Below are 19,764 nucleotides of genomic sequence, written 5' to 3'. Positions count from 1 at the left end.
GGTCTGCATAGCCAGCCCAGAAAGATTGGGCAGGCACAGAAACCCTTTGTTCTTCAGATAGGGCCAAGGCCGAGAATTGAGTTCTGAGAGAAACCTTAATTGCCTCTCTGTCCAGATGAGAGAAACCTTAATTGCCCTCGTTCTGAGCCCCAGCCTCATTTAAATTACCCAATCAGGGTCCCGTAACTAGGCTTCTCGCTTCTGTACTGCGCTTTTTGCTATAAAAGAACCCCTGAGTCCCCAGCTCGGGGCTCTCAGTTCCCGAGACTGAGATGCCCCGGGTACCCGTGTATTATCAATAAAGCCTCTTGCTGTTGCATCCAAGCTCGTGGTCTTGGTGTTCCTTGGGTTCAGGTCTCCCTCCCGTGAAAGTCCCCCGCTTGGGGTCTTTCATTTGGTGCATTGGCCGGGAAAGTGAGACCCCCGCCCAGGGACCACCGACCCACTTCTGGGAGGTAAGAATTGTCCGGACTAAATTTCTGTTATTTCTGCTGTCTGCTGTCTGTCTATGCTTGTTCTCGCGCCTGCGTTTGTAGTATACAGCTGTATGCATTTGTATTTGTAGCTCCAGGAGACGTCCTGGTAGCATTTGGAGTACTCATTTGTTTGGAGTAGATATCAATCTGCCCCGTTTGTATTTGGAGTACTCGTTTGTTTGGAGTAGATATCAATCTGCCCTGTTTGTATTTGGAGTACTCGTTTGTTTGGAGTAGATATCAATCTGCCCCGTTTGTATTTGGAGTTCTTGTTCTTAAGGACTCGGTTGTTTGAGGTAGATGCCTAGGAATCTGCCACGTTTGTTTGGGGAACCCCCGCTGACAGAGGGATTTTCCATCCTGGTAGGGGACGAGGACGAGAGGCCCCCGACCTCCAGCCCAACTGAAGTTTTGCTTTCGACTCTACGTCGAAGCCGCGCAGCGAAAATCTGTTTGTTTTTGTTTCTTATTTGTTTGTTTGTCTTAGTCACCACTCTCGAGGAGATGGGACAGACAGTTACCACTCCGCTCAGTTTGACCCTTTCACATTGGCCACAGGTTCAGGAGTATGCTCGTAACCGGACTGTCGATGTGCGCAAGAAGGAATGGATCACCTTTTGCTCTTCCGAGTGGCCAGCCTTAAATGTTGGCAGGCCCCGGGATGGCACCTTTAACTCTCAAATTATCTTCCAGGTAAAAGAGAAAGTGATGGATCCTGGGCCCCACGGCCGTCCGGACCAAGTGCCCTACATAGTCACCTGGGAAGCATTAGTTCGTAACCCTCCTACCTGGGTGCGCCCCTTTGTGCACCCCGGAGGGTCCCCCTCTCCCTCTTCCCTAACCCCCGCCAATTCCAAACCATCCGCACCCCCCTTCCGCCCCCTTTGACCCCCTCCCCGTATCCTCAGTCCTCCCATTCTGGCCTGTACCCCACCATAACTAAGCAGAAAGAGAAAAAAGGAGACCCCAAAGTCCTCCCTCCAGACGACGGTCTCCTGTTGGATTTACTGACAGAGGAACCTCCACCGTACCAGGCTCCTCCGGCAGGTCAACCGGCAGCAGCTGAGGCCGCGGCAGCAGCTGAGGCCCAACCGGCGCCTCCCACTGACCCGGAGCCCTCACCTATGGCCTCCAGACTGTGAGGCCGCAGGGAGCAGCCTACTCCGGATTCCACTGCCCTGCCCCTTCGGACGGGCCATGATGGCCAATTACAGTACTGGCCGTTTTCTGCCTCTGATCTTTATAACTGGAAAAATAATAACCCCTCCTTTTCAGCAGATCCTGTGAGACTGACTGATTTATTGGAGTCGGTTCTTACTACCCACCAGCCCACCTGGGATGATTGCCAACAGCTTTTACAGGTCCTCCTCACTTCGGAGGAAAAACAGAGGGTCCTTCTTGAAGCCCGGAAGAATGTTCCCGGGGCAAATGGACAACCTACGCAGCTTCCAAATGAAATTGATGCTGCTTTCCCCCTCGACCGCCCAGACTGGGATTTCACCACTGAGGCAGGTAGGACCCACCTGCGTCTTTATCGCCAGCTGCTTGTAGCAGGTCTCCGAGGGGCCGGTAAAAGGCCCACCAATTTGGCCCAGGTAAGACAGATAGTTCAGAAGGCAGAGGAGTCACCAGCCGCATTTTAAGAGAGACTTAAGGAGGCTTACAGAATGTATACTCCATATGACCCTGAGGACCCCGGGCAAGCTACTAGCCTGACCATGTCCTTCATTTGGCAGTCGGCGGCTGACATCAGAAACAAGTTGCAGCTGCTAGAGAATTTACAGGGTTATACATTACCAGATGTATTAAAAGAGGCGGAGCGCATCTTTAACAAGAGAGAAACACAGGAAGAAAGGGAAGAGAGATGGAGAAAAGAGGACCAAGAAAGGGCAGAACGTCAGAGAAAGGAAATGGAAGAAAGGGAGAGAGAGAGGGACGAGAAGCGTAATAGAGAAATGACCAAACTGCTGGCCACAGTAGTCGCAGAGCAGAGACAGGATAGGCAGAGAGAGGGACAAAGGGGGCCCCGCCTAGAGAGAGACCAGTGTGCATATTGCAAGGAGAAAGGACACTGGGCTAGAGAATGCCCCAAGAACAAGAAGCAAAGAAGGACATTTCAAAAGCCCAAACCCCGTTCTCAAACCTCTGACCTCCTGAGCCTCGAAGATTAGGGAGGTCAGGGCCAGGAGCCCCCTGAGCCCCGGATAACCATACCAGTAGGGGGGCGCCCGGTCACCTTCCTGGTCGACACGGGGGCTCAACACTCTGTTCTAAATCGGTCACCCGGCCCCCTGAGCCGCCGCACTGCCTGGGTACAAGGGGCTACCGGTGGGAAGCAATATCGATGGACCACAGACCGCCAGCTCCACCTAGCGACCGGTAAGGTGATGCACTCCTTTTTACATGTTCCTGACTGCCCATACCCCCTCCTGGGTCGAGACCTCCTAACGAAGTTAAAGGCTCAAGTACATTTCGAGAAAGCCAACATAAGAGTCACGGGGCCAGAAGGGGCCCCACTCACGGTACTGACTATAGCCTTAGAAGAGGAATATAGAATACATGAGCCCAAGGATGACTCCTTTAAGGTCGAGGACCGCTGGCTGACTGACTTTCCCTAGTCCTGGGCAGAGACTGGAGGAATGGGACTAGCCCTCCAGCAGGCTCCCATCATAGTCCATTTAAAGGCATCTGCTCTCCCGGCCTCAATTAAACAATATCCCATGTCCCGGGAGGCCCGCGATGGGATCAAACCCCACATTAGGAGGCTACTGGAGCAGGGCATTCTAACTCCCTGCCGGTCCCCCTGGAACACTCCCTTGTTGCCAGTCAAGAAGCCCGGAACCAATGACTATAGGCCGGTCCAGGACCTCCGGGAAGTCAATAAGCGGGTTGAGGACATACACCCCACGGTCCCCAATCCCTATAACCTCCTGAGTGGACTGCCACCCGACTATGTTTGGTACTCAGTCCTGGATTTAAAGGATGCTTTCTTCTGCCTACGGTTACACAAAGACAGTCAGCCACTGTTTGCCTTTGAATGGCAGGATGCAGACCTGGGAATCTCGGCACAACTTACATGGACTAGGTTGCCCCAAGGGTTCAAAAGTAGCCCCACCCTCTTTGATGAGGCCTTACATCAGGACTTGGCCGGATTTAGAGTCTACCACCCTGAGGTCATCCTCTTACAATATGTGGATGACATCCTGATAGCCACCAAAACAGAGGAGGAATGCCTGAGGGGGACAGAAGCTCTCTTAAAGACTTTAGGAGACTTGGGGTATAGGGCCTCTGCCAAAAAGGCCCAAATCTGTCGGACCCAGGTCACCTACCTGGGGTACAAAATCCAGGATGGAAAACGTTGGCTAACAGAAGCCCGCAAACAGGCCATACTCAACATCCCTCCTCCCAAGACCCCCGAAAATTGCGGGAATTCTTGGGAACAGCAGGTTTCTGTAGACTGTGGATCCCCGGGTTTGCAGAAATGGCAGCACCCCTGTACCCCCTCACCAAGACGGGGGCTACCTTTGACTGGGGGGAGAGCCAGGAACAAGCCTTCATGAACATCAAGAAGGCTCTGCTCTGCTCCCCAGCTCTGGGGTTACCTGACCTGACTAAACCCTTTGACTTATTCGTGGCTGAGTAAGAGGGTTATGCGAAGGGGGTCCTAACTCAAAAACTTGGGCCCTGGAGACGACCGGTTGCCTACCTATCTAAGAGATTAGACCCCGTAGTGTCAGGATGGCCCCCATGTCTCCGCATGATCGCCGCCACCACAGTTCTCATAAAGGACTCTCACAAATTGACTTTGGGGCAGCCTTTGACCATCTATGCCCCCATGCTATGGAGGCGGTCATCAGACAGCCACCGGGCCGCTGGCTCACCAATGCCAGGATGACTCATTACCAGACTCTGTTGCTGGACAAGGATAGAATTCACTTCGGGGCTCCGGTGACCCTGAACCCCGCCTCGCTACTTCCCCTCCCCGGGGAAGCAGAGACTCATGACTGCTTGCAGGTCCTGGCTGAGGTCCATGGGACGAGAGCTGACCTCACGGATCAACCCCTTCCCAACCCTGACCTTGTCTGGTTCACGGACGGAAGCAGCTTTGTACATCAAGGGGAGCGGAAAGCCGGTGCTGCAGTGACAACTGAGTCAGAAACAATTTGGGCCGAGGCCCTGCAGCCGGGAACATCGGCCCAACGAGCAGAACTGATTGCTTTAACACAGGCCCTGAGACTGGCAGAAGGTAAGAAACTCACTGTCTACACAGACAGCCGCTATGCTTTTGCCACCGCTCACATCCATGGTGAAATTTATAGGCGAAGGGGGCTATTGACCTCAGAGGGCAGAGACATTAAAAACAAAAAGGAAATCCTGGCCCTCTTAGAGGCTCTGCACCTCCCAACCGCCCTCAGTATCATACATTGCCCAGGGCATCAGAAAGGCGACAGCCCCGTTGCCCGGGGAAACCGGAGGGCAGACCTGGCCGCCCGGGAGGCTGCCCTGACCTTGGAAAGCAGCAGTCACCTCCTCCAGGCGGCTGTAGTCCCTGTAACTAATGAGGCTTCCGAGAAGACCTCCCCGTCATGGGACTATGAAATAAAAGACATCAAAGCCATGAAAAGACTGGGGGCGACCCGAGTACATGATGGTCTCTGGACCTATCAAGGAAAAACTGTCCTTCCCAGCCTAATGACTAGATATTTGGTTGATAGCCTACACAAACTCACTCATTTGAGCTCCAGAAAAATGAGAGAACTGTTAGCCCGGGAAGAAAATACTCGCCACCTGTTGGGGATAGAAGAAATAATAAAACAAGTGACTGAACAATGTGACGCTTGCGCCCGCGTCAATGTGACCAGGCTAAAGCTACCCATGGGGACTCGAGCTCGTGGGCACCGGCCTGGGGTGCATTGGGAAATAGATTTCACAGAAATCAAACCAGGAAAATATGGATACAAGTACCTCCTGGTTTTTGTTGACACCTTCTCGGGATGGACTGAAGCCTACCCCACCAAGCACGAGACGGCGAAGGTGGTCACCAAGAAACTTCTTGAAGAAATCTTCCCCCATTACGGAATGCCACAGGTATTGGGGACAGACAACGGGCCTGCCTTTGTTTCTCAGGTAAGTCAGTCTGTGGCCACTTTGTTGGGGATTGACTGGAAATTACATTGTGCTTACCGACCCCAAAGCTCAGGACAGGTAGAGCGAATGAATAGAACCATTAAGGAGACTATAACTAAATTATCGCTTGCAGCTGGCACTAAAGACTGGGTCCTCTTGCTCCCCCTTGCCCTCTATTGTGCCCGGAATACACCGGGCCCCCATGGCCTCACCCCTTTTGAAATTCTATATGGAACCACCGTTCCCTTTGTTCAGTTCTTTGACCAAGATATCTCTGACTATGCCAATTCCTCCTCTCTTCAAGCTCACCTACAGGCACTCCAGCTGGTCCAGCAGGAAGTCTGGAAGCCTCTGGCCCAAGCCTACCGAGACCAGAGGAGACATCCTATCGTCCCTCACTCCTACCACGTGGGAGACAGCGTTTGGGTCCGGCGCCACCAGGCTAAGAACCTTGAACCCCGCTGGAAGGGACCATACACGGTCCTGTTGACCACCCCTACTGCTCTCAATGTGGACGAGATTGCTGCTTGGATACAAGCCTCGCACGTAAAAGCTGCCCTCCCTGAGGATCCGGACTCAGGATGGAAAGCTCAACGCACTCAAAATCCTTTGAAAATAAAACTTACCCGCTCCCCTCCCTCCTGCTAATAGCCCTCCTCATAAAATCAAGCACTGGTGTGGCCTCCAGTCCCCACACCGTTTATAAATTAACCTGGGAGGTTCTATCCCAAATGGGGGAGGTCATTTATGCTGTCACGGAACCACATGCACTTGGGACATGGTGGCCTACTCTACGGCCTGAATTTTGTGATTTAGTAGCAGGGTTGAACACTTGGGACATTCCCCATTGCCACCCAAAGGCATGCGCCAGTGGTTCCCACCTTTACAGACGCCGACGTACATTCATATTCGTGGACTCCAGAGAAACCACCCCCGGGTGTGTTAGTCGCAGAGCCAGAGAGCAGCTAAATTCACTGGACTTCTATGTCTGCCCCCGAGATGGACGTACCTGGCAACAGGCCCGGAAATGTGGGGGATATAATTCCTTTTTCTGTGCAGCTTGGGGGTGCGAGACTACAGGGGACGCATATTGGAGGCCATCCTCATCCTGGGATAAAATACAAGTGCGTAGAGGCTGGGACAAAGGACAATCTGGAATGATAGGTATGCCCCTTGCCATTTCTTTCACTGCACAGGGAAAGCAAGCCCCGGACTGGCAGACTGGGTATACCTGGGGTTTGCGTTGGTATCTATACGGACCAGATAGGGGAGTAATCTTTACAATCAGATGTAAGGTGGCTCCCATCAATCCACAGGCCATAGGCCCTAACCAGGTCCTTACTGATCAAAAGCAGCCTAGCCTATTCATGCCCAAGGCTGATACCAGGCCCCTGACCCTGCCTAAAACCACAGCCGCTCCCGCGCCTCCAGAAAGCACTCCCAAACCCCCCTCCTTGGGTCCCCCCCTTAAAGGCACGGGAAATAGAATATTAGCCCTAATCCAAGGGACATATGCCACTCTAAATTTAACTCGCCCAGATAAGACTAAGGAATGCTGGCTTTGTCTGACTCCGCAACCTCCCTATTATGAAGGCTTAGCGGTTGTGGGCGAATATACAAAACAGGCCACAGCCGGGGCACTTTGTGGGGCAGTCATGCAACATAAATTGACCATCTCAGAAGTGTCTGGAAAGGGACTATGTATAGGTAAAGTCCCCACCACGCATCAAGGACTATGCAATGCCACTGAGCCTTTGCCCCAAAGTGGCCACTACTTGATAGCCCCCAATGGGACATATTGGGCATGCAACACTGGATTAACCCCTTGTGTCTCCACCACGGTATTAAATGCCACCATTGACTATTGTGTTCTGATAGAATTATGGCCTAAGGTAATTTACCACCCCTCTGACTATGACTTGATAAATACCTGACCGCAGTAAGAGGGAACCTATTTCCATCACTACTGCCATCCTACTAGGGGGATTAACCATGGGAGGCATAGCAGCAGGGATAGGAACCGGTACTGTCGCACTGCAGGAAACTAAACAGTTCCAGCTCCTACAACAAGTAATGCGTGCAGATATTCGGTCTTTAGAGAAATCTGTCGCTGCCCTGGAGAAGTCCCTGTCCTCCCTGGCAGAAGTAGCCCTCCAAAATAGAAGGGGACTAGACCTCTTATTTTTCCAGCAGGGGGGAATTTGTGCAGCCCTTAAAGAAGAATGCTGCTTTTACGCAGACCATACCGGAGTGGTAAGAGACAACCTGGCTAAAATAAAAGAAAGACGCCAAAAGTACCACCAACTAATGGAGTCCCAACAGGGATGGTTTCAGAACTGGTATAACAAGTCCCCCTGGTATTCGACTCTCATATCCACTATTATGGGACCCCTGATCATTATATTTCTGATTCTGATGATTGGGCCATGCATCTTAAACAGATTGATCCAGTTCATAAAGGAAAGGTTATCAGTTGTACAATCACTGGTTTTGACTCAACAATACCAGCAGCTAAAGCAAAGGGATTTCGAGATGGTAGAAACCTCTGAATGAAAGATTCCATTCAGTTACAAGAGCAATGGGGGGATGAAAGATCCCGGCCCAGCGCAGGCAGCTGAGGCTTATGGAAAACTCCTTTCCCCCACAGCTCAGCCATTTTTTATCAGGAGGGAGCTCAGCTCAAGGTCTTCGCAGCTGAATAGTCACTACTATCTCTGTCCAGATAGGGGCACAGGTGTCTATGGTCTGCATAGCCAGCCCAGAAAGATTGGGCAGGCACAGAAACCCTTTGTTCTTCAGATAGGGCCAAGGCCGAGAATTGAGTTCTGAGAGAAACCTTAATTGCCTCTCTGTCCAGATGAGAGAAACCTTAATTGCCCTCGTTCTGAGCCCCAGCCTCATTTAAATTACCCAATCAGGGTCCCGTAACTAGGCTTCTCGCTTCTGTACTGCACTTTTTGCTATAAAAGAACCCCTGAGTCCCCAGCTCGGGGCTCTCAGTTCCCGAGACTGAGATGCCCCGGGTACCCGTGTATTATCAATAAAGCCTCTTGCTGTTGCATCCAAGCTCGTGGTCTTGGTGTTCCTTGGGTTCAGGTCTCCCTCCCGTGAAAGTCCCCCGCTTGGGGTCTTTCAGACTACCAACATGGTACAATAACCCTCTGCATACAGTAGCGACTTAAAATCTGCTGTAACCAATATCTTTCTAATTGTGCTTAAAACCTGACCAACAAGAGGCAAACCATGCATGTTACTGGAAAGTAGTCAGTGTTAGTGGATCATGAATCTAGGAGATAATGTACCAAACCAGAATAATCGTTAATTATATTTAAATATTTGTGTTTATACCTACAGATGAATGGATTCCACATCCCACATGAAGAAAATTTATCTTTTCAGCAAATGGCAAATATTACAGAAAACTGCAATCAAAACATAGAATGGATAGCCCAGTTCCAATGTATGCTTCTATAACACCCAATTTTAATACTTATGGAACACTTCAAAAAGGGTAGGTTATGAGGGCATATAAGTGGAAGAAGAGCAGTGAGTTGACCATGAGTATGTTTCCTAGGAATTTCAGAAACTATACCCATCTGGTATTACCAGTATAACTGTCCAAACTTGAGCTAAACACAGACAACAATAATAGATATTGACTATTGAACAGGAGATATCAAGGAATCTAGACTACTAAAGAATTTTCAAAAAGTAATAATTGCTAAAAGTGGAGAAACAGTTTTTCCAGGAAAGAACACAATGATTTGTTATCCAATACCACATGAAGTTCTGTGTCTGAACATTTTAACATTCATAGAGAAATATTTTTAGAACCTATTAGCACAACAGTAGCCTTCCCCAACACAAGAGCTAAGAACTTTTCAGTCAGCACATTGGTTCTGTAATAACAATCTTTCTTCATCTTGCTGTAATAATCTCTATTGTATGCTTCTTCCCCCAAGGTAATTTGTAATTTACATCTGCCTTTGTTTATATCATTCTTTGTTCTGTATAAATACAATCCTTCATTAAACTGTTTACATGTTCGAACATGGAGTTTGCGACAACTCTTAATCCCAACAATGGAGAATAAGACCACTAGCACAATTTAAAGTCAACTTTGAAGCAAGCTTTAATTAAATACTGGCCAGGTGGATGGGCTCTGACTAGGTCCATACCCAGGTTTCTGGGAAACAACCCCGAGTTTGGTTTGCAGCAGCTTAGTAAGAAAAAAAAACTTAATTCATTGCACTATTTATCAGGTCTGATCAAGAGCAAGCATACATTCTGATGTACCTCCCACCTACATCCAATCAGGGGAAAATATACATCCTGACATTTTCTTTCCTGTGGACCTCCCACCTATATGAGTGGGATCAAGCACATTGGTGTAGATGGGCCAAACACACTTGTTAAGAGAGTGAAAACTTGTGGTTGTTATCTCTCATAAATGATACCCTCAAGCATTTCAGGAACTATATGTCCTTGGGCAAGAGGCTTGCAAATCAAAGACACTTTTGTTTCATGGATCTCTTAGGCATATTTATTAAAACTTAAAATATAATGTTAGCTTTCACAAACATAAATCTGTATTTCTGGGCCATGATCACTTAGACTGGCTCTAGGGTAAGCAAGCTAACCTTTTTTCTCTTTAAGATGAGAGCTGAAATATTTACTTCAACATACTTCATTCTTTGGTATTTTTGAAAATTTTAATTCTACTTATATACTTCTGTCCTCAAAAATACTTCTTAGGAGAAGCTTTAGAAGTTGCCTAAAGTAGAAACCTGTCCACTTGATTGATTTTACTTTTTGACAGATCAACTAGCTTGTCTAATAATAAGAATGTATGCATTCTTTTTTAATTTGCTTGTTTTTATTTTCATGCTTACAGAAAACAAAGTCCATTTTTCTCTCCAGTGGTCTGTGTAGACATTCATACACTCCAGGCACAAACACATAACTGCAACAGTAAATTTGTTGTATTAGGTAATAGAACCCATTCTATTTCAGAGGTCACTGTTGGATTTTAAAAATTATGACATATTTGTTTCTAAAATTTTCATGGGTGAGTTAAACGCTTAATTCCCTACTTTGATCATAAAAAGGGTCTTGTAGTAGGAATGTTATCAAAACTTAAAGTCATAAACATCCCCCTTCAATATAATGTGCTTTTAAGACTTTAATTCTGCTTTGTATTTTCAGTATTCATCTTAATTTTATAACTTATAAAGAATAATAACTATTTCCCTTCAGTGAAGCAAATTTATACCACAAATAATATTTGTGTTGTTAGTTTTATCTTATGAGAGGTTTCAAGTTTCATCACATATGTACATATTAAATAGCTATAAGGAGAGAGTTACTATTTTCCTAACATATTCAGAACTTTTCATTCAACTCTGATGTTGTGAATGTTGCTTTCTCTTTTATTCTCCCCCACCTCATTCTTTTGTGCCAGCAACATTTCTACATCTAAAGCCTAATAGACACTTCTTTTTTCTTTGTACTCTTTGTTAAAAAAAACCTTTATAATGGAAAATACCTTTCTTTGCATCTTGTATTTCCCTTATCTGAAGAGAGGGCTGCCTATAAGCATTCCCTTTGAAATCTAGGAGGTTGCAGTAACCTTGTTTGTGCTTAGATTACCAGAACTATGTCACTTCCCTGCCCTGAATTCCTAAAATGCTAATGAAAGAAAAAGGCTCCAAACAATGACTTTCCCTTTGGCTGATGTGGTGGACAGCAATTTCTTTGCTTAGGAAAATAATGTCTCTTACTCTCATTTCAATATTTTGGAGTGTCATATGTTTTAGCTGTTCTTCCTACTAACTTTAAAATGCAAAGTATAATAAAATAATTTAGGAAAAAAGCTGGATTCAAACTAAAAATTTCCAAGTCATTAAAGCTAAATATTTCTATCTTCTGTGGCTGATTTTTACCCTGTGTATTCTTTTTAGTAATTTAATCATCTATGCTAAACCCTTAAAAATACATTCCCCTACTAAATAAGTCATAAGGACCAAAATTTAATAAAATACAGAAAGGAGTCATTGAAGAGTACCTCTGTATTAAAGATGCCAAAACACAGAACACTGACTTGAAGCACCTAACACATAATATGCCAGTTTTTCAGTTAAGTCAATGACATTGGCAATTTTGTTACAAAAGTATGGTGAGCAAATGTTCCAGTGATGATGTTAGAATGAAACAAGAAATTATTATCACTCACTGCAGAATAAAAGTAAGTGGGCAGTTTTTATGTTGGATAATGAATATTATTTTAAGAGAGCCAAAACAACCCTGTGCAATAAAGGCATTACCATCCTTAATTTCAGGCTATACTACAGAGCTATATTAATGAACAAAGCTTGGTATTTGCACAAAAATAGATGGGTAGAACAATGGAATCCAACTGAAGACACTGATAAGAACACTATAAACACACCTATGAACACCTCATCTTTGACAAAGTAGTTAACACTATACAATGTAAAAAAGAAGGTATCTTCAACAAATGGTACTGGCATTACTATATTTTAAGGGATTCTATAAAAAAGAGTAGAGTTGATGGATGGAAGAACTCATTTTCCAGTGTTAATCCACCTATTGAACAATAGACCACTACCACATTTTAAAGTTCAATTTGAAGCAAGCTTTAATTAAATAATGGCAAGGTGAATTGTCTCAGGCCAGACCCACTCCAGGATTCCTGGGAGGTGGTGAGAATTACAGTTTGCAGTGACTTAAGGAGGAAAAGCCATCATTTATTACATTTCTTCTCATTTCCAATCAGGGGCAAGTGTATATCCTATGTATTTGTGAACCTCCTGCATACATGTGATTAAACAGTTCCAGTGCAGGTGGGTCAAATAAACATGTTTAGGGGAATGGAAAACATGTGGCTTGTTATCACCCATAAATAATAACATCCAGCATTTCAGGTTCTATTTGTCTTTGGTTAAGTGACTTGTAGATCAGAGGTATTTTTTGTTTCACAGATCTCTCACACATAGTAATTAAAATTTAAGATGTGCCAGGCTTTGGTGGCTCATGCCTTTAGTCCCAGCACTTGGGAGGCAGAGACAGGTGGATCTCTGTGAGTTCGAGGTCAGCCTGGTCTACAGAGTGAGTTCCAGGTCAGTCTCCAAAACAATACAGAAAAACCCTGTCTCGAAAAACCCAAAGGGAAAAAAACCACTTAAGATGTAACTTTGGCTCTAATATTAACTCTGTAATACAGAACAGGTGTAATTTACTGTAGCTTTTCTGAATATGGTTCCTATTTGATTAGTACCTAACATTTTGGAAGAACACTGATATCATCCAAATAATTCTATCAGCTAACTCCTACAGCTGATAATCACCTTCAGCAAACTGGTAGGATACAAGGTTAACTCAAAAATGTCAGTAGAATTAGACATAAATGTGCTGAGAAAGAAACCAGAGAAATATCACCCTTAAAATAAATAGCCACAAACAACATAAAATATCTTGGGGTAACTCTAAAAAAACAGGTGACAATAATTTTGAGTCACTAAAAAAAGAAATTAAAGAAGATATGAGAAAATGGAAAGACTTCCCATGCTCTTGAATAGGTAGGGTCAATTTAGTAAAAATGGCAATCTTAGCAAAAGCAATTTACAGATTCAATGCAAGCCCTATCAAAATCCCAGGACAATTCTTCACAAACTTTGAAAGGAAAATTCTCAACTTTATATGCAAAAATAAAAGACCCAGGATAGCCAAACCACCCTGTGCAATAAAGGCATTACCATCCTTGATTTCAGGTTATACTACAGAGCTATAGTAATGAACAAAGCTTGCTATTTGCACAAAAATCGATGGGTAGAACAATGGAATCCAATTGAAGACACTGATAAGAACACTATAAACACACCTATGAACATCTGATCTTTGACAAAGTAGTTAACACTATACAATGAAAAAAATAAGGTATCTTCAACAAATGGTACTGGCATTACTGTATGCTGGCATGTAGAAGACTGCAGATAGATCCATATCTATCACTGTGCACAAAACTTAAGTCCAAGTGGATCAAAGACCTCTACATAAATTCTGCCACACTGAACCTCTCAGAAGAGAAAGTGGGAAGTACCCTAGAATGAAGTGCTACAGGAGAAAGCTCCCTAAACATGAGTAGCACAGACACTGAGATCAACAATTAATAAACGAGATCACCTGAAACTGAGAAGCTTCTTTAAGGTAAAGGACACAGTCAACAAGAAAAAAAACAAGTCCACACAATGGGAAAAGGTATTAATCCACCCCATATCTGACAGAAGGCTGATCTCCAAAACTTACAAAGAACTGAAGAAGTTAGTCTCCAAAATATCAAATAACCCTATTAAAAAATAGGATACAGAACTAAATAGGGAATTCTCAATAGAGGAGTCATAAATGACTGATAGACATTTAAGAAAGTGTTCAACATCCTTAGCCATCAGGGAAAGGCAAATCAAAACAACTCTGAGATACCATCATACTCCTGTCAGAATGGCTAAAAGCAAAAACACCAATGACAGTGTATACTGGAGAGGATGTGGAGAAAGGGGAACACTCGTCTGCTGTGGGTGGGAGTGCTAACTCATACAGCCACTATGGAAATCAGTATGGAGATTCCTCAGGAAAATGTAATCAGTCTACTACAAGATCCAGCAATTCTACCCTTAGGCATATACCGAAAAGATTCACATTCATACAATAAGGACATGTGTTTAGCTATGTTCATAACAGCAGTATTTGTAATGGCCCGAACCTGGAAGTAACATACATGCCCCTTAACTGAAGAGTGGATAGAGAAAATAGATTACCTTTACACAATGGAATCTTGAAATTTGCAGACAAAGGATGACAGTAAAAGAAATCATCCTGAGTGAGCTAAGCCAGTTCTCAAAAGACAAAGTTGGTATGTACTCACTCATATATGGATTTATATATGGATTTTCAACATGGAGAAAGGGACTGCCAGCCTATAATACAAGTGCCAGAGAGTCTGGGAAACAGGAAGGACCCTAAGGGAGATATGCTTATTACCTTGGAGAAGGGGAATGGGACATGATCTCCTGAGCAGATTGAGAGCATGGGAGTAGGGGAGAGAGAGTGGGGACAAGAGAGGGGGTGAAGAGGAGTGGAGAGGAGGACATGGAGATACAGCAAGGTTGAGTATGAGGAGAGATCTAGCACTAGTTGGATTTCCAGAGATCTACAAGGATGACATCAACTGGTAATCTAAGCAATAGTGAAGAGGCTACCTTAAATGCCCTTCCCCAATTATGAGATTGATGACTACCTTATATGCCATCCTAGAGCATTCATCCAATGGATAATGGGAGCAGAGCAGACACCCACAGCTAAACACTGAACTGAACTCCTGGAACCCAGTGACAGAGAGGGAGGACTGATGAGCAAAGTGGTCAAGACCTTACTGGTGAAACCCACAAAGGCAGCTGACCTGAAAAGGGGAAGCTCATGGAGCCCAGAATGGTGACAGAGAGTACACCATATGACTGATCCAGACCCTCTGAACGTGGGTGTCAGTGAGGAGGCCTTGGCAATCTATGGGGCCTTGGATAGTAAATCAGTATTTAGCCCTGGTGTACAAATGGACTTTGGAATGCTATCTCAACCTAAACATATGGGGGAGGGCCTAGGCCATGCCCTGGATGATATGACAGCCTTCGGAGATCCCCCATGGAGGGCCTTACATTTCCTGGGGAGGGGAAAGAAGAGAATGGGGGTGAGTGGGTGAGTGGGTTGGGAGCATGGGATGAGGGAAGGGAGAGGAAGCTGGGACTGCCATGTGAAGCAAACTTGTTTCTAATTTAAATTTTAAAAAGAAATGAAAAGACTAGATAGATTTAAAATGACATATATGGATAATGATAGGGTAAAGTACCTGTTGTGAGTGTCATTCTTGATATCCATAATATGGAAGGGAAAAATGTAATATTCACTAACCATATTATGGAAGGATAGACTTGATTTCATACAAGATCAAAGGGAAAATATATTTTATGAATTCCATATTTCTAATTACCTCCTCTGTTGTTCATAGCTTCCAGGAAGACACATGCACACACACACACACACACAAAGGAAGCAATGTGAATAATATAAAACACACACACACAAAAGGAAGCAATGTGAATAATTTGAAGAGTCTCTTTCCATTAATGACTATCTATTTCTTCTTTAATTCAGACTCTTAAGAAGAAAAAAAAACAGAAAATTGAAAGAATGAAACAGGCAAGTACATTCAGAGTAGAGAAGTAGCCAAGCTTTAATTTGTACAGTAGTATCTAAAACAAGTTTTGTTGTTGTTGATATTGTTTTTGGTCCTCACTGTCTGAATTTTAGCTGAGTCATTACCCTAAAGAATATAGAGAAGGAGATAATGAAGTTAACAGTTGTCATTAATAGTGCTTTCAAGTTTGTGTACTCTATTATAACAGAGATTCTTGTATTTTCATAAAGAAATAACAACAGCAATTTTCAATTATTATTTTGATCTTCTATAATAAGTATTCTTAAACTTGTCAGTTTTATTTGAAACTTCCAAGCTATACATAGAAATGTGATATTCATGTACATGTATAATTTCAGAAAGTTTTTCCTGATACTCATTTTGTAGTTTAAGAATAGTGGGTGGAATTTACTAAGTTATTATAAAAATGATTCCATACAGACAATGCAATATTAATGAATTTACAATTGCTATTAGAGGCAAATAAATATCTGCTTTCATGCTTACTTTCTCAAAAGACATGAGAAGAAAAAAAACAAAGAACAGACCTCATTAGAGCAATTTGGAGATGTGAAGAAAATAAACAAGTTGTTTGAACTATTTTCAACTTCTGGCAACTTTCCATGCTTCCCAGGAGGAGGAATGTGTGAAGGAGCAAATAAAGAATTAGTCTAAGAAGTGCTAAAGCACCAAAAGAGGAATAAAGAAACAGGGCATCTAAAATCAGGACATAGGAAACTCCCTTTCTTTACACAGCCATAGTCGAGGGGATGAAGTAGATTAACTGTGGGAAAAAATGACCTAGGCCAGAGGCCCACTTCCCCATCAGCCTGGGAGCATCCAGCTGTAACCGACAACAGAGGAAACATGTTTACTAAAAACAATCTGGTGACTGTTTACCAGAGCAATAAGTTCCTGATGTTTTCAGAAGGGCTCACACACGGGAACACCCTGACCCTAACCTTTCTGATGGATCCCCCCCTCCTCTGGTGCCAGGGTATATAACCAGCCGGGGTAAGAATAAAGCAAGCCTTCTTTCACCACTGTCTGGTCTCTGTGTCATCAACCCTGACACCCTCCACAGATTCTCAACCCCAGGCTGCACAGGCAGGTCAATTAGAGGTCCCACAAAGATCTGAAAGCAAGGTAAGTGGACAGGGTCATCTCTTTTGCTGGGCAGGGATAGACTGGGGAAAATAAAATAAAAAAAAACAATGGGGAATAGTCCTGGGAAGCTTGAGTTACAGTATCAAGTAAAAATGTTACTTGAAGAACAGGGGACTAGAGTCAAGGCTAAAACCCTGGAATGCTTTCTAAAATCGATCAAAGGAGTGAATCCATGGTTCATTACAGGGAGAGGCTTAAATGTCCCAGATTGGGAGGAGGTTCGACATGATCTTCAGAGAGCCAGGTGTTGGTGGGGCATGGCTTTAATCCCACACTCAGGAAGCAGAGGTAGGTAGATCTCTGTGATTTCTAGGCCATCCTGGTCTACAGAGAGAGTTCCAGGACAGCCTCCAAAACAATACAGAGAAACCCTGTCTCAAAAAACATGAACAAAAATAAAATAAAATAAAATAAAAAAATCTCACGATGGGCAGCAAGTCTCCAAGGTGAAGAGCCTCTGGCATGTTGAAACAATGTAGGTAAGGTAAGTTGGCAAGCTGGATCTGTAACTTTGGGCTGAAATTCCATGGGAGAGGGTGGATTGGATTAAATCTCCAGGCTTTACCTGACACCATGGTCAGGAAAGAAAGGGGAACCTGAGAGATCTCCCTCAGTTGGAGTGTGGATTGAGTAAATCTTAAGGCTTTTGCATGAGGGATCATCATCATCAGTTGGCGTATGGATTGAAAATGGGTGAACTGAAAATTGATAACAGTTAGTAAATGGAAGATTGGATTGGAAAGAGTACTCACAAACTTCAAATAATTTTTGAAAGTTATTTGGGACATAGTATAGTTTACAATCTTTGAGTGATTTTCAGAAGTTTTTGGGAAATACTTAATGGTTGTGTCCTATTTAAAGGGCGTATACTAGTAATTTAGATAGTGATCCCAACTCACCAACTTAACTAAGGAGGGTAGACAAATCCTTGTACTGTTATAGTCCAGCATCAACAGATGTTAGCAAATAGTTTAAAGAAAATTTAAAAAAAATTAAAAAGCAGGAGTAATGTCCCCAGTCCTCACATGATTCATTAAATAATGTACTCCTCATTTAAAAATTTTTAAAATGTAGATGCCAGTGAACAATCTTCTGCAGACAGATTCTGGCATGATAGAACTTGAGCTACTTTTGTGCAGGTCAAATGAAGACATCCATGCACTAGACAGCAGAGAAGACCAGATTCTGCCCTAATTTGGGTTCAAGGGCATGTTTGTGTTTTCTTGCAGGAAAAGAATAAAGTTTGGTGGCTGTTAAAACATTTGGTGAGATGCATGGAGCAGAGAAAAAGTGGACCTGAGACAGTGGGAGCCTGCCCAAGCCAGTTCAAGTGAAATCTCCTAAACCAGTGTTCCTGACCCTTGATGTTATCAAATCTACAGCCTGAGAAAGAAAGGAAACAGTCAGTTCAAGATTTTCAGTTTCTCAGGAGGCCTGCTGCATCAACCTCCTGGATCCATGAGTTTTCATCCCAAAGCAAACAAAGAACTGGAAGATTAGCAGTTTTCCCTTGACACACCTTGAAACAACAGAATTCATTTTGCCAGTTTTTCCCTTTGGGAAAAAAAGGACCCATTTAAAACAATTGGCCACTGGTATAGACTGTGATGAGTAGCAAAACACCCTTCTTCAGTATTTGAACAGGACATGGCCACTTGAAATATCAGCCTTGGTGGCTCCTGTTTCTCGAATCTTGCCTATGCCAGGGTATTTTTCTGGAGAAATGCAACTTGCCCTAATGTGGCATAAAAGAGACTTTGGCATCATGGCCACTGTTGTGGCAACCATTGCCATGTCGGCCACTAAGGCTGCTATGACCAGAATTGCCATTGCCTAATCTTCCGCCAAAGCAGAGACCTTTAACAGCCTTGATGGTAGAGTTAATGGCATGCTGTCCACCCAGAGTGCACTCAATTCACAAATTCAGCTTGAGCTACTGACATTAAATCAACAAACTGCATCACTACAGGAACAAATGGATGGTCTGTGGATAGTGCAACAAGCCTCTTGTTCACATTTTTATCATGCTACATGTGTAACTTCAATGAGTGTATCTAATGTATCTGTGCAAGTGTGCCTTCTAAATGCTTCCCTGAGTGGATCTTGGAATGATAACTTTGTAAACTTATCACTGTTTTGGCCCATCAAATTGTAACTGTAAATCATACATGGGTTACCCTTGTAACAGAGGAAGGCTGGTTGAATGCTATGGCCCAGATTTGGGGAGGGGTACAGAGATGGGGAGGTGTTATGTCAATGGGGATCCTGGGAGTGGTGGCAGAGGCAGTAGGTATTCTGGCCTTATGCTGAGTTCAAATGTGCCTTGTTCCACAGGCAACAGATCGGTCACCAAGTATTGTTCAGCTTAACCCATGGCAATCCCTGTAGCCATGAAGTCTGGTTACAGATGATTCAAGGATGAGGTTCTCTGATGATGGGTGACTTTTGGGGAAGAGACCTCTTGCTTAACACAGGGGGAAACATATACCCCAAAGACAGATAAGGGAAGATGACCCTGCTTGACCCTTGACCTAAGACAGGAGTGCCTCATTAGAAAATAAAAAAGGGGGAATTGTGGGAACAAGAGACCTTGGCCTAAGGCCCAGTTCCCCCTCAGCCTGGGAGCAGGAGGCTGTAACCAACCACAGAGAAAACATGTTTACTAAAAACAATCAGGTGCCTGTAATCACAAAGAAAAACATGTTTACCAGAGCAATAAATTCCTGA

At 44.2% G+C, this 19,764-nt stretch overlaps 1 protein-coding gene across 1 annotated transcript; it reads left to right on the top strand.

Annotated features, from left to right (window-relative positions):
- Positions 1-935: 935 nt before the first annotated feature.
- On the top strand, positions 936-6,221 carry LOC121133986 (the record flags this gene model as incomplete). The annotated part of the gene is given in 5 exon segments (XM_040731649.1): positions 936-1,340; positions 1,424-1,603; positions 1,691-3,887; positions 3,890-4,300; positions 4,303-6,221. Coding segments are annotated over 5 exon segments (5,067 nt in total), but the record flags the coding sequence as incomplete, so codon positions are not given.
- Positions 6,222-19,764: the final 13,543 nt, after the last annotated feature.

This window comes from Mesocricetus auratus, unplaced genomic scaffold, assembly GCF_017639785.1.
Source record: "Mesocricetus auratus isolate SY011 unplaced genomic scaffold, BCM_Maur_2.0 Super-Scaffold_2245, whole genome shotgun sequence".
Lineage (NCBI taxonomy): Eukaryota > Metazoa > Chordata > Mammalia > Rodentia > Cricetidae > Mesocricetus > Mesocricetus auratus.
The sequence above is the reverse complement of the archived record's forward strand: the minus strand, read 5'-3'. Positions and strand labels throughout refer to the sequence as shown.